Below are 13,731 nucleotides of genomic sequence, written 5' to 3' on the forward strand. Positions count from 1 at the left end.
TAGCCATTAATTAATTGATAAAATGTGACATAAATTGATATTTTTATTTTCATTTGCTTCTTTATTTATTTATCTTTGTATTAATTCCCTCATTTATTTACTCTTCTGTTTAATTTCCCCTTTTATTTAATTATTTATGTATTTATTTTTATTAATTTTTAAATATTTTTACATTTATTTTTTTGCATTCATTTTTTGCATTCTATTTATTTCCACAAACTTATTTATTTCTGTATTCTTTTCTTTCACTTAGACTGATATAGATTTTTTATGTGTCTAAAATATGTTTTGCTGCTGCCCCCGTCCACAGCAGTACATTACTTTGCTCCCGTGTTTCTCCAAACTGAGGGCGTATCGACCGTCATCTACTGTAGGTGATACACTGACTATGGATAAGTACCTCATACAACCCCACTTCAAAACACCTGAACTATCCTTTTAATTGTGATTTAATTGCTAGGACAAGAATTGGGACAATGACGTTAAATTTATTTTGTCAAAACCATAATGTCACTGTCAGATTATTTAATGAATGCACGATACCATTCCTATAAACAAATGAGACCATGCCTCACAGGATTAGTTGCCATGGTTGCTATTGTTTGGCAGAATTACAACAAACCCCACAAGCCCATTTCTTCCTGAGACAAAGAGTGTTGCCTCTTCAGCCAAAGGATTTCAAGGCGTTCTTACTATAGAGGATAAACATGTTTTTTTTCCATTGGCCTTGCACCATCTGTCATTGCCAGAACTCTGAAGGGGTTTAGCAAAAATAGAAAGAACAGCGTCTTCTTTTTGCTTTCTTGCCATATACCAATCCAAGCCCCTTTTTCCCAGATACTTACAGACCTTCATCATGCTGACTGATTTTGTTGCAGGTCAAAAGGGGAGATGTGAGGGACGAGGAAGACTTTGCTTCTGTACAACCTAAACTTTCCTCCAGCCGAGTGCTGTGTGAAGCAGGACAGGTAAACCTCTACTGTGGTGTGTTTACTAATCTCCCAGTTAGACTCACCACTTTCACATTCCATGCTCATTGCTTTCAAATAGATCCTCCTATCATCATTAGATTAAAGGGCGGGTCCATTATTATTATAATTTGTTTTAGGTTTTTATATCATTCTGTAGCTTCCCAGGGTTTTCTGTATGTATTCAAAATACATATGCTTTAGCATCAAAATATTATTTTCCCAAGCTCTTCTAAAACCTTTTTCCCACATGACCTGACGTAGGTTTCTGCAGGATGACACTGCTACTTATACAGTATATATACATCCTGATAGTCAGTGTATTAACGTTAGGTACAGTAACTTAGATGGCGGTCGGCACGCTAGTTAGTTTGGATCCGAAAGTCACACAATAACACACACAAACTAACCGATCGATGCAGCTTTAGACAAGCAACTCCTGTATTCTGCGAGGTAAAATGACTGGTTTTGTGAATGGAGTCTGGTCTGGTGGCTAAAAAGACAGCGATATAACGGCTTCAGTTACCAGTTCAGCAGAAAACCTTGCCGTCAGACAGCCCTGTTCTACGAGGATACTGAAGCCGTTATATCGCTCTCTGCAAAGCCACCAGACTACATTCACAAAAACAGTAATTTTACCTCGCAGAACGCGGGAGTCTCCATACAAATCCCACTTCAAGAAATCCGGACAAACCCCTTTCAGTTATTTCCAAACTTTGCACAGCTAAGGTTGACTCAGCTTGTGCTAGCGTTCACATCATTCATAACCTCATCGATTAGCTTCAATTAGCTTACTTTGGAAACCTACGTCACTGCTTTTTGCAACGGCTGAGTGGGCGTTTCCATTTGGAACATATTTTTGCATGTGCGTTCCATATGGATTTATATCTTGTCTTAGTAAATGTATGGGAAAGTCATAACACAGGTGGATAATGCATTTTGTTCTTTGTAGAAAACACCACACGCTCTCAACGGTATTTAATTACGTGAATCTGTTGCTTACAGCCCCTCCTGCAAATTTAATTCAATTTAACATTCACTTTAATTGTCCTACTGTCTTTTGTCATGGAAAATACTCCAGGCTGAGCAGCAACCTCATGAATTTTCTCTTTATAGTCCTTTTCATACGATGCCAAATGAGCATATGAAAGTCAGCAATAAATGTCTTCCAGGCCCGCGAGGGAGCCCCGTCCTTCCAGTACTACTCCAGTTTTCGCTGGGAGCTGAGACAACGAGCCCTCAGACTGTTCCAGCAGGCAGCACGCAAGGTAAACACATCCAAGCACTGTATCGTCACCGAGGCACATACAGTATGCAAAAGCATACATGCATACACGTTAGCTAAGATGCACAAATGACTCACACATGCCTTCTTCGCCCCTCAGGAGAGGGCAAGTACCCCTGTTCCCTTTAGTTCAGCCATGTGTAAATCCTCATACTAAATGTGTAATATTCTTACAGTACAGGACATTTTACTTGAGTGCGTTCCAGTAAAAGCAGAAACAGCATGCTTCCCTTTTGTGACAAGTAAAATAAAGGTCACTTTTTTTCCTCACGGAAAAGTTGGAAAAACTTTTATTTTGGCACAGGGGGAAGTTGTCTCAAAGAGTAGTTAGGCATAACATTTCAATCTAATGGCTGATTTGGTGAAGCAATTACCAAACAAGTTAATAGAGCTATGAGATGATATGATATGATAATCAAAGTCTATAGATTGAGCTGTGGGGTTCCCATAATCTTGACCAAATCAAAATGTTCCATGAAAAATTCCTGATGTGACTAAGACGATTATGTACCTATGCCACCTGGTTGTTGTTTCTTTTTTTATTGTTATAATGTATCCTCTGACATGAATTTATCAACTGTCTGTCAACTATATCCTATGAATTTATATTTGTCATCAGTTATTTTATATGTTTTCTGCTCTGTTTCATTTATTATTATTTTGTTTGAATTATTTTTGTATTTTTTTTTCTCCTGCTTAATTTATTATTATTTTATTTTATTTATTTATTCTTTTATTTCTTTCCTCTGTTTTTATTATTATTATTTTTTCTCCTGTTTCTTTGATTATTTTATTTTTTAAATATTTTTTCTCTAGTTTTGTTTATTATTATTTTATTTAAATTTTCCAATATTTTTTTCCCGTATCATTTATTGTTATTTTTTTTAATACTTTTTTTCTCCTCTGTTTCATTAATAATTATTTTATTTTATCTTATTTGTGTTTTATCCTATTTTGTCTTATCCTCTGTAACTAAATAATTTCTTAAAATGCAAATAATAAAAAGATAGATAGAACCATTATATATATTTTTTTATTTTTGTTGCTTAGCCCCGTGTACAGAAGTAATCTGTCTAAACTAACTCTAATTAGTTAAACAATACTATAATATTATTGCTGGTAATTTAGGATGATTAGTCAACACAAGGAATATCAGAAAGCTAACTAATCTTGCTAAGTTTGCTCCTTCTAAGTAGCTATTGAATATTTACCACGGTAATTTGTATAGTTATATTTATATATGAACAACAGGCATCCACATTTCTCTTGTTCTTTATGTGTAACTATGTCCCTCCCTTTGAGATTCAAATATGTGGATGTGAACGAGCAGTAACACCCCGTCCTCTTCTCTCCCTTCCTTCCCTCCAGATAGCGATCCGATGTCGCATGAACCTCAGACTGACCTGTTTGAAGAAGCTGTCAGACAGTATGAAGAACTCGCCCTCAGCACAGAAAGGTATAATCTCCTCATTCAGGAGTAATCTCATTATGCCGTGTCAGTAAAGCATGCTTAATCGAGTTCATTCCTAGAGGTAAAAGTGAAATCCCCTCTGGTTATTATGAGCTTCTTATAACATACATGCAGGCCTCGGGGACGGTGCTATTTATGGTGCTGTGCATTATTAGTCATACATTGACCCTAACAAATAATATTCTGTTGAAATGAATTAATTAATTATTAATTGTGTCACCTTTTTCAGTTGAAGCGGAGACGTCTTGTGATCTGATCTCTCCAGACAGAGTCTTTCCATTCGCTTTCCCCGTTTACTCTAATGAAGATAACCCACAGGTGAGTACATTGCATAAAACACCTGACAGCCTTACCGCAGATTTACTGTTTAAAATATACTTCAATGTAATCTGCAGCCTGTCAACAAAATAGCTTAACCACTTCTTTGCAAATCTTGTTGAAGCCCATTGAAATTAAATCCTAAACTACCTAAATAAGCTCTGACATACAGAAGATGACAAACCACTGTAAAGTGCAATTGTCCTGCACATGAAACAATTTCCATTCATTATTTCCCTTGAAAGACGTCTTTGATCTAGCCATGGAATCAAAGAGGATGCTCCCGTTTCCCACCACTTTGATTAAATCTCTCATTTTCCCTGACGCCCCGCAGAGAAAAAGGCCTCGGCGCTCAATTGAACAAATAACGCCATTTGTCTCGTTGATATTTCCAGGCTCGCAGTGATTTGGTCCCGGAGCCTGTGGATCCCGTCGATGTGACTGTGACAACACGGATTCCTTTCTTGAAGCTTCAAGTAGGTGTTTACTGCAGCACCTGCTCACCTGAACATCACACTAATAAATCAACACGTATGTGCCTCCCAGCAGCAGTGGCGGGAAGTACTTGAGTACATCTTTTCAAGTACTGCACTTAGGTACAATTGTATTTCACAGGTGTATCCATTTCATGCCTCCTAATACTTCTACCTCACTACATTTCAGAGGGAAATATTGTACTTATTACAGAACAAATCGACTAAAGTACTGAACTGCGCTACCTAAAGTAGTTAAAAGTAGTTTAATCTTGACCAGCGACAGTAGTAAAATGCTACTTGCACATATTTTAGTTGCATCAATATATGATACGATACGATATTTGCCGATATCACAAATTCTGCCAGGATAACATTTTGATCGGATTCAATTCAGTGGCCTGTGATCGATATGAGACGATATCATATACCCATTAACACAGTTACATTTATATAAACTCACAAAAAGCAACTAAATTTGACAACTTTATTAACATTTATTTTATTTTTTTATTATTTTTTTCTCCTATGTCTCTTTCATTATTTTATTTTATCTTATTTTAGTTTTCTTCTATTTTGTCTTCTATTGTTGTCCAGACATTTAAATGAAACACAATCTATTCTTTTTAATAAAAAATAAATAAATAAAATAAAGCTCCTGTGCCACATTTCTGCATGTTTAAGAATTTCAAAATAAAGGCGTATCTTAAAGATGACGATATGTATAAATGCTATTGGATCGTTGATCATTGAATCGTTTACACCCTTAATCAATATTAACAATCTATTCGTCATATATAATAATATGAGTTACGGGGGCCATTCTCTTGTTGAAGAAGTATTTTTACTTTGGATACTTTTAGTACATAATACTTTATGACTTATACGTGTAATGGAGTATTTTTACATCGTTGTAGTGGTACTTTTTTTTAACCCAGGTGCCTCACTTTAAATAAGCTCTGGCTCTAATGTCGTTAGAGGACAAAAATGTCAGCGTAAAAACTGCCTTAACAATTATTTATTTATTATTTTTAAGTTGTTATGAAGAAAAACTTTCAGCCTGTGACCTCATATTTGAATGTCTATATGAAATGAATGCTATATTGAGGGATTGAGAAGCTATTGTACATACTAGCTCTGTGGGTTCCTCATCTCTCTGTTTTTATCTATTCCTATGTCCTGTTGTTGTTCTAACCGTATTATTTGTTGGTATTGTTTTGTCCCTCTAGGTTCCCCAGCACTATAAGCTTATGGGCTACCAGCATGTGTCAGCCTTGGACGCATTTAACGCTTACATCCCCGCTACGTTGGCAAGACCACTTCGCACTGGAGCTCCGGTAACTCTGCAGCACCTGAAACATATCCAATATTACAGAAATATATTTATTTCTTCACTCATTCACTCATTCACTCTGATCTACCTACCTTTTTAAAATTCCTCTCACTGCGTTGTTGTCATTTTTTAGGACGAGACGGTGCCCAATGAGGTCGCAGCCCAATCTCCCACAACAGCGGAGCTCTCAGCATGTGAGGAAGAGCAGCATGACAACGAAGAGGAGGCTGCCTGTCTCTCCTTCAGCGCCCCTGAAGCTCTGCTCACACCGTTTCCAGCGAACCCACTCAGGATATTTGTAAAGCTTTCATTCATCATTATTAATCCAAAGTCTGAAATAGATACACGATGCATATTTATATGACAGACAGTATATTTAAACTGCTATTGTTTCCGTGTTTATTTCATCTTTAGAACCCAGCTCCAGGCCTGCAGACCTACAAACCGACCCCCAAATACCTGGAGAGTGACATGGAGTTCCACCTCTGCCCTCTGCCCAGGTAAAAACAACACATTAGTGAAAACATGTTCATGGTGACCAGAAATCTAGTAGTCAATACCAGGGATTTATTCAAGTTTCTCGCCAAAAACTATGTTTTACAGGATTATATTTGAACACATCATGATAACGTTAAAAAGCACCTTCGCCCGATACTCATTTTTCAGATACTCAGACAGAAAGTGCTCTCTGTGTGCAGGTATACGATCCCTGAGAGCAACAAGAGTGGCAGAGGGACGCCAACCCCGAACACTCGGAAGAAGTATCCGGACCTCAAGGTGAGTTCTTTTCTTTGGGATGCTTGAAGCACTTGAATTTTCAGTACATTATTAGTACATCCAGTATTACTTTCATCATTTTTGGATATATACATAGAGGCATTTTATTGCTGGAGTAAAAGGTGTAATGATTAAAACATGCATTTTTGAAATGTGAGCAATCCCTTTAAATTAATTAGGGCTGCAACTAATGATTATTTTCATTGTCGATTATTTTCTCAAGTTGTTTCCCAAAGGCCAAGGTGATGTCCTCAAATGTCTTGTTTTGTCCACAATAAAAAGATATTCAGTTTACTGTCATAGAGGAGTAAAGAAACCAGAAAATATTCACATTTAAGAAGCTGCAATCAGAGAATTTAGACTTTTTTTTTTCTTAAAAATGACTCAAATCAATTATCAAAATGGTTGGCGATTAATTTAATAGTTGACAACTAATTAATTATGAATCGCTGCAGCTTTAAAGTTGATATTGTGAAACTAGCTCCTTTTTATCAGATTGGACTGATTCAAATGTCTTTTATTCTTGACCAACAACAGGAAGTGATCCCAGGACTCATGACGTGGAAGGATTTCGGCTCGATTACCTCCAAGTGTCTGTCCAACCAACCAGCTCTCAACAGCGACTGTTACCCGCGCAGGTAGGTCACAACTAAACTCAATCACTGACTGTGTACAATATAAACGTGTGCCAGTTCCTATTTCTCCTTTTATATTACTGAACAAGGCAATAAGAGGGCCTTTTATACTGTACTGACAGCAGCTACCCAGAAGTTAAAAGTTCTCATGTAAAACCACGGAGAAGCTCCAACTTCTGAAACAGTACCATGTTTACATGACTTGTTTACAGAGTGGATAGTGGCTGTTTTTCACTTCCGCTGTCCATATCTCTGCAGCCCGTGGAGGAATTTGAACTTATGACCGCAATTTATTGTAGCTTCTCCAGCTTTGTCAGAAGTAGCATTTTCATACACTACATAGGGTGACAAGTGGGAAGGTCGCATCTGTTGATCTAAAGCTGCAAGCTCATATTACTGGTTTAACAACTGGTCACTTGGAGTAGACATCTGTGTTCTTGGTGTAAATATTTATCCTGTCAACTTGCCAAGACAAAGCTTGAATATTTAATAGCTTGGCATTGCATCCATCATCTCACATTCTGTATTACAGAAACATAACTTCTTGCAGTCTTCAAATATTTTGTACTTCTAGCAGTTTGATTTTGAGTTTTTATTTATTTATTAGGATTTGGCAAATCTAGGTAAGAATGCTGCACAGTAGGTTTGTTCTTCTTGCATTCATCACTTCTACTTTTGTAAAATAGTCCCTAAAGTTTTCTATTTTTTAAAACAATGTCGAGTGTTGAGATTAGCTTTCTTCCTCAAGTTTTAGAGCCTCTGATTTCAAGACACATTTTCACTTGAGTGTAATGCAAATGTCCACATATAAGTAGTTGATACTACTGCAGTGATCTGCCTTAGTTTGACTTTTACTTATTTTTAAGGCTGTCAATCTGTTCAGATATTTAATCGTGATTAATCGCAAAATAATCACACATTTTTTATCTGTTCAAAATGTACCTTTTAAAGGGAGATTTGTCAAGTATTTAATACTCTTATCAACATGGGAGTGGACAAATATGCTGCTTTATGCAAATACATGTATATATTTAATATTGTAAATCAATTAGCAACACAAAACAATGACAGATATTGTCCAGAAACCCTCACAGGTACTGCATTTAGCATAACAAAATATGCTCAAATCATAACATGGCAAACTGCAGCCCAACAGGCAACAACAGCTGTCAGTGTGTCAGTGTGCTGACTTGACTGTGACTTGCCTCAAACTGCATGTGATAATCATAAAGTGGGCATGTCTGTAAAGGGGAGACTCGTGGGTACCCATAAAACCCATTTTCATTCACATATCTTGAGGTCAGAGGTCAAGGGACCCCTTTGAAAATGGCCATGGCAGTTTTTCCTCACCAAAATTGTGCTTAAATTTGGAGCGTTATTTATCCTCTTTCGCAAAAAATGGTTGGTACTACTGGATTCCTTAGGTTTTTCTAGTTTCATATGATACCAGTATCTTCACTCTAGCTTTAAAACTGAGCTCGCTACAACCTAAAAATGGCAAGTTGCGTTAATGAATAAAGAAATTAGTGGCGTTAAAATGAATTTGCGTTATTATCGCATTAACTTTGACAGCACTAATAGAAACTTCTTCTCATAAAAGCCTTCTCTTCTGTAGTACTATTGTAAAAGTGAAATACTTTCTGTGTGCAGAATCTAGGTCACATGGAAGCAGAGAGCCCCGCACACTGTCTTCACTTCCACTGTGAACTAATGATTTATTCAGTCTTTAGCCTAAATGGACAGTGAATAAATGATGATATTTTGATGTAGTGTATTAGTGAACACAGTGTGGGGCTGTCCTATGGGGTGCAGCTCTGTCACAGCGAATACCACTCAGGTATGCAAAACACTTCTGACCCTTTTCCAGAAATTAGCGTCATGTGCATCGTAATTTGTCTGGCATGATAGTGATTTAAAGTTGCAGAGCTAATGAAGCAATGTTCCCCGCGAGATCTGAAACAATTTCAAGTCCTTATTTGACGAGACGCCCAAGTAATCTGGGCAGCCAGTGTTCACATGATGTACTCGCGAATGCGTGGGTTTATCTGACTCCGCTTCAGCTCCCTTTCTCCTCACCTTTCTGTCTACTTCCCGTTTCTCCTCACCTTCCCCACGTTACATAATCAGATGTCTGGCGAGGCAAAGTATTCTCTTTATGCCTGTCAGCACTGATCTGCAGGATAACTGTAGATATATTCTTCTTTTGTCATGCAGGAGATGACTTTCACCCAGCCTCCCTGCTCAGCCTTATTAATTTTTCTATCTCTGCCTCAGCGGTTACATTCACAGTCTCTCCGGTTATCTGGCAAACACAAACAATACGATTTATGTCAGGCGGTTATAATAGAAGATGAGAATGAACTTGACAGCAACTTGACAGCAGGAGAGAGAGAGAAATGTGTGTTTTCCTTTTATACAGTATGTGTGAATGATTAAAAGGATTCTGTTGTACCTGGAGTACCAACACACTTTAAAATTGTAACTCTCTGGGTACAACTGAAACCTATTATACATGAGAGTTTGACTCAAATGCTTTATTTTTGATTCTGTAATTTGATTACAGAACACTGTACTGTTTTATAGCACAGACTATTTGAAGTCCCCTGAATATTTCTATAATAATGCATCAGATGACTATGTGAAAACAATACGACAGTGTGAAAGGGGTCGCTTGTGGTGAACCTACAGAGAATTATCACCTGAGTCTGCGGCTCCTCTCAGCTTTATAGTGAGTTTCAGCTTGTTGTTTAGCTCTCTGGTTAAACTTTACGGTTTTGGTTCGCTCTCACTGCGTTGTTTTTGGCCAGAGCAGGCATTTGTTTTCAGTGAAAAAGCTCTAAAAAAGCCACTGTACACTACCTGCTCAGCACCAAACAGCAGACAGTACAGTTAGCTGGTGACCATAGTGGAACATTTAGCAGTTTAAGAGCCAGATATTTCCCTCAGGAGTTTGTGGAGACCAAAAACCGAGCTAAAAGGGAGTCAATATTAGACTTTAATTCATCAGCTGGACACAAACATGACTCTAAATGAATGATAATGTTGCTACGTAACTGCCGGAGTGAAAACAAGAAACTGTTTGCTAACAACATTGCCATGTCAACTTAAAAGATGATGATGTGTCAATGTTGTTCCCAACGTTTGTGTTCGAAATCGCATACGAATGTAGTGCATACTAACTTAATGCATGGTAACGCACTGTATGCCTACATAATGCATGGTAACACACTGTATGCCTACATAATGCATGGTAACACACTGTATGCTTATGTAGTGCATACTAATGTTGTGCATGGTAACGTAGTGTATGCCAACATAGTGCATGGTAACGTAGTGCATGATGAGTTAGCTGACTCACAAAACTAATGTTAGCTTGCTAACATATGACCCATTTAGATTGAGTAAAAGGGATGATGTGAAATATGATAATGTTTAATAATAGTATCTCAAAATGACCTCAAATTGCAAACCATTATGAAGTTTCTGTTCAGTGCCTGAAGTGCCTCCAAAAGCAAACCTGTGGCTTTTCAATCTTTTAATTCTATTTTGCCCGTAAGTGGTATCAACTTTCACTCTGGAGATCTTTTATCATTCCCGTTCAAACGGCGATTTCAAACAACCCGCAGCAGTCCTTTCATCTAAGTAAGATGGAGTAGATATGTGACCATTATCTCGGTTCGGTAATGTGTGGTCTGGCTCTTCAGGGGAAAAAGCGCTGTGTGTGTCCTCTATAGGTCTGTCGACTACAGCACAGATATACTTCCACTCGCAGCACCTCCTCCTCTCACCGGCCCTCCTGATGATCTGCCTCCACTAATGGACGAGCCGTAAGCACATGCTACATTGACATCTATTGATCCTCTTGTTAAAGATCTCTGCTTTCATGCTCTGATTACGTGCGTTTGTCTGTGTTCAGGTGTGAAGGCTCAGGAGTCCAACTAACACCAGAGATTATCAGAGCGGAGTTCTTGTCTGGGGAAGCTTTGGTCTCCAATAGCAACCTCACCAGAGGGACGGCAGCCAGGTGAGTCTGCTGGCAGGATGTGTAACTCATGCATTCACAATCAAGTAGAGAAGCAAGGAGTTTTTAGGTGCTTATTTACATGAAAGAAGCACATCCACATACAGACTCAGATATTACAGAACACTTTGTACTTTAGTTTTAAGAGGGGGAGTGCTAAATGAAACCAAACATGAAGTTAATGTTCGTGTACCTGGAGTTCCTTCCAACAAAAGCTTCCTGGGAGCAGGAACACTCGGCATGATAACACTTTTTTTTATAGCAATGAAATTGTTTTTAATCATTATCTTTGAACATGAATCAAGATTGTGTCGTTGGTTGGCGTTTCGGCCTCGCATAATTCTAGCAAAGACTCTTAACTGAGGATGAACTGTATATGAACTCGGTTAACTCGCCTAACATGCATTCTTATCTCACATAAATTCATCATGTACGTCATTCTATTATCATTCTAATTATATGTTGCTGTTATACAGATGTAATCTGATGGAAGTGTGCTGGATACTGTAACTCAATATGTGATGAAAATGTCTCTGAAAATTACAAAGACGGATTGGGGCCATTGTAGGTAGCAAAAATAGTAATTACGGAGCCCAGTGAGAGGGGTAATATTCTGAGAAAAACAACTTATATTAAATATACTCTCTGAGATTAAAGTGGTAAATAAACGAGAAAAAAACCCACATATCAGTGTTTTGCTTTTCTTCTGAATAGGCCCAATTCACTGCAATGTAATCTGGTGATTCTGCTCTAAAATCACGAGTATTTCCTTATAATTAAATCTGATTGCAAAGTATAATTGGATTAGGTCATTCCCTGCCGACATAACGAGGTTGATCCAACCTTGCAAAGTGAAGCAGAGTGGTTTCTTCACACAAAGAAACAAAACACAATTTTTCAGTTATTTTTCTCGTAAATTTGTGCCTTTAATCTCAGAGAATCTTTTTCTCACAAATGTCCGACTTTATAATCTCAGAGAATATTCAAGTGTTTTTTTCTCGTAAATTTGTGACTTTAATCTCAGGGAATTTTTGAGCTTTTTCTCACAAATGTACGACTTTATAAAATCTGAGAATATTCAAGTTTTTGTGTCTTAAATTTGAGTTGTTTCTCGGAAATTTAGGCTGCGACTTTAGTCTCTGAAATTTTAAAGTACGTTTTTTTTCTTGGATTATCACCCTCTCCCCTGGCTTTGTATTTTTATTTATTTATTTATTTATTATTTATTTTATTTATTTTATTTATTTTATTTATTTTATTTATTTTATTTATTTTGCCTTCAATGGCAATGTAGAAAATGAGTGTAATATTTAATGACCCCTTTTAATTTTACAACATAGTCATCTTTTTAGTGCATTTTTCTAGGAATTTATTACATTTTAATTTTTCAGAGGGACATTTTTATCATATTTTGACAAATTAATACATGATGTAGCTAGGATTACTTTAATTTGAAACTGAAACGTAGAAAAATATATATTTTCTGAAATTTGAATGCTGCATTTTAGTCTTATATGCTTTATAGTGAATGCTGAACTAGACTCTAGTTTATCAGTCAGTCCTTTTAACCAGTTCTGTATGTTAAATCTGTGTGTCACAGGCACCAGAGGGAGCATCAGATGGAGGCGACCTACAGGTCCGAGCTCAACCAGATGGGAAAAAGAGTGACGACCAGGTTGAAGCAACTCGGAGTCACTGTCATAACACCAGGAGAGGACTGCACTGAATAGACAAAACACCTCCAAATAGGCTCTGTGTACACACTTAACACATGAATAAACACAATTGCAAGACTACAAGTTTATTGCCTCCCTCCCACCTACTCAAACCTACCAGTAAACGCTCCTCCTGTGCTCTTACAAAGCCTGGGAATTCGTTATCCCTCCACCCACACAGATCCATATATAAGCACAGCCACAGTAGATTCTAACAAGCTGCATCACATTACTGACTACTACCTTCTGTGCTGTAGTTTATGGTGTCATAGAAGCAAAGATTCAATGTTTATTACTATTTAAACTGTATTAAATTGTAACAGTGTCATGCTTAAATAGGATTGACCCTGTTTGATTTAAATGCATTAAATGCTTTCCATTGCTTTGACATGAGTCTTGATTATGTTTTTTGATGATTTCCATTGTTTGAAATGCTGGCGTCATCTAGTAATAAGAAAATAACAATAGTTAAGTAGATTGAAGGTACTGGTATCATATGAAACTAGAAAACCTAAAGAATCCATTGGTATCAACCATGTCATACTAGCGTGTCGGGAAGAACGCTAAGTAACGAAGTTACACAAATTTTGACGAGGAAAAACTGTCATGGTGATTTTCAAAGGGATCCCTTGACCTCTGACTTCCAGATATGTGAATGAAAATGGGTTCTCCCCTTTACAGACATGCCCACTTTATGATAATCACATGCAGTTTTTTGAATGCAGTATAAATGTG

General features: G+C 37.3%; 1 protein-coding gene across 6 annotated transcripts in view; it reads left to right on the forward strand.

Moving 5' to 3' along the window:
- cfap221 (cilia and flagella associated protein 221) overlaps positions 1–13,731 on the forward strand; it is a 71,756-nt gene that overhangs the window by 10,521 nt on the left and 47,504 nt on the right. For 4 of the 6 annotated variants that reach the window (XM_074627410.1, XM_074627412.1, XM_074627414.1 and 1 more), the window contains exons 13-25: positions 879–968; positions 2,141–2,236; positions 3,622–3,709; positions 3,954–4,042; positions 4,438–4,518; positions 5,745–5,852; positions 5,982–6,146; positions 6,263–6,348; positions 6,547–6,625; positions 7,163–7,263; positions 10,995–11,087; positions 11,177–11,284; positions 12,882–13,382. In XM_074627410.1, the coding sequence (XP_074483511.1) occupies positions 879–968; positions 2,141–2,236; positions 3,622–3,709; positions 3,954–4,042; positions 4,438–4,518; positions 5,745–5,852; positions 5,982–6,146; positions 6,263–6,348; positions 6,547–6,625; positions 7,163–7,263; positions 10,995–11,087; positions 11,177–11,284; positions 12,882–13,011 (1,314 nt within the window). In that variant the 3' untranslated portion in view covers positions 13,012–13,382. Of the gene's footprint in view, positions 1–878; positions 969–2,140; positions 2,237–3,621; positions 3,710–3,953; positions 4,043–4,437; positions 4,519–5,744; positions 5,853–5,981; positions 6,147–6,262; positions 6,349–6,546; positions 6,626–7,162; positions 7,264–10,994; positions 11,088–11,176; positions 11,285–12,881; positions 13,383–13,731 lie in introns of those variants that run through there. The other 2 variants (XM_074627415.1, XM_074627416.1) reach the window with 1 other exon arrangement.

Source organism: Sebastes fasciatus, chromosome 24 (assembly GCF_043250625.1).
Source record: "Sebastes fasciatus isolate fSebFas1 chromosome 24, fSebFas1.pri, whole genome shotgun sequence".
Taxonomy (NCBI): Eukaryota; Metazoa; Chordata; class Actinopteri; order Perciformes; family Sebastidae; genus Sebastes; species Sebastes fasciatus.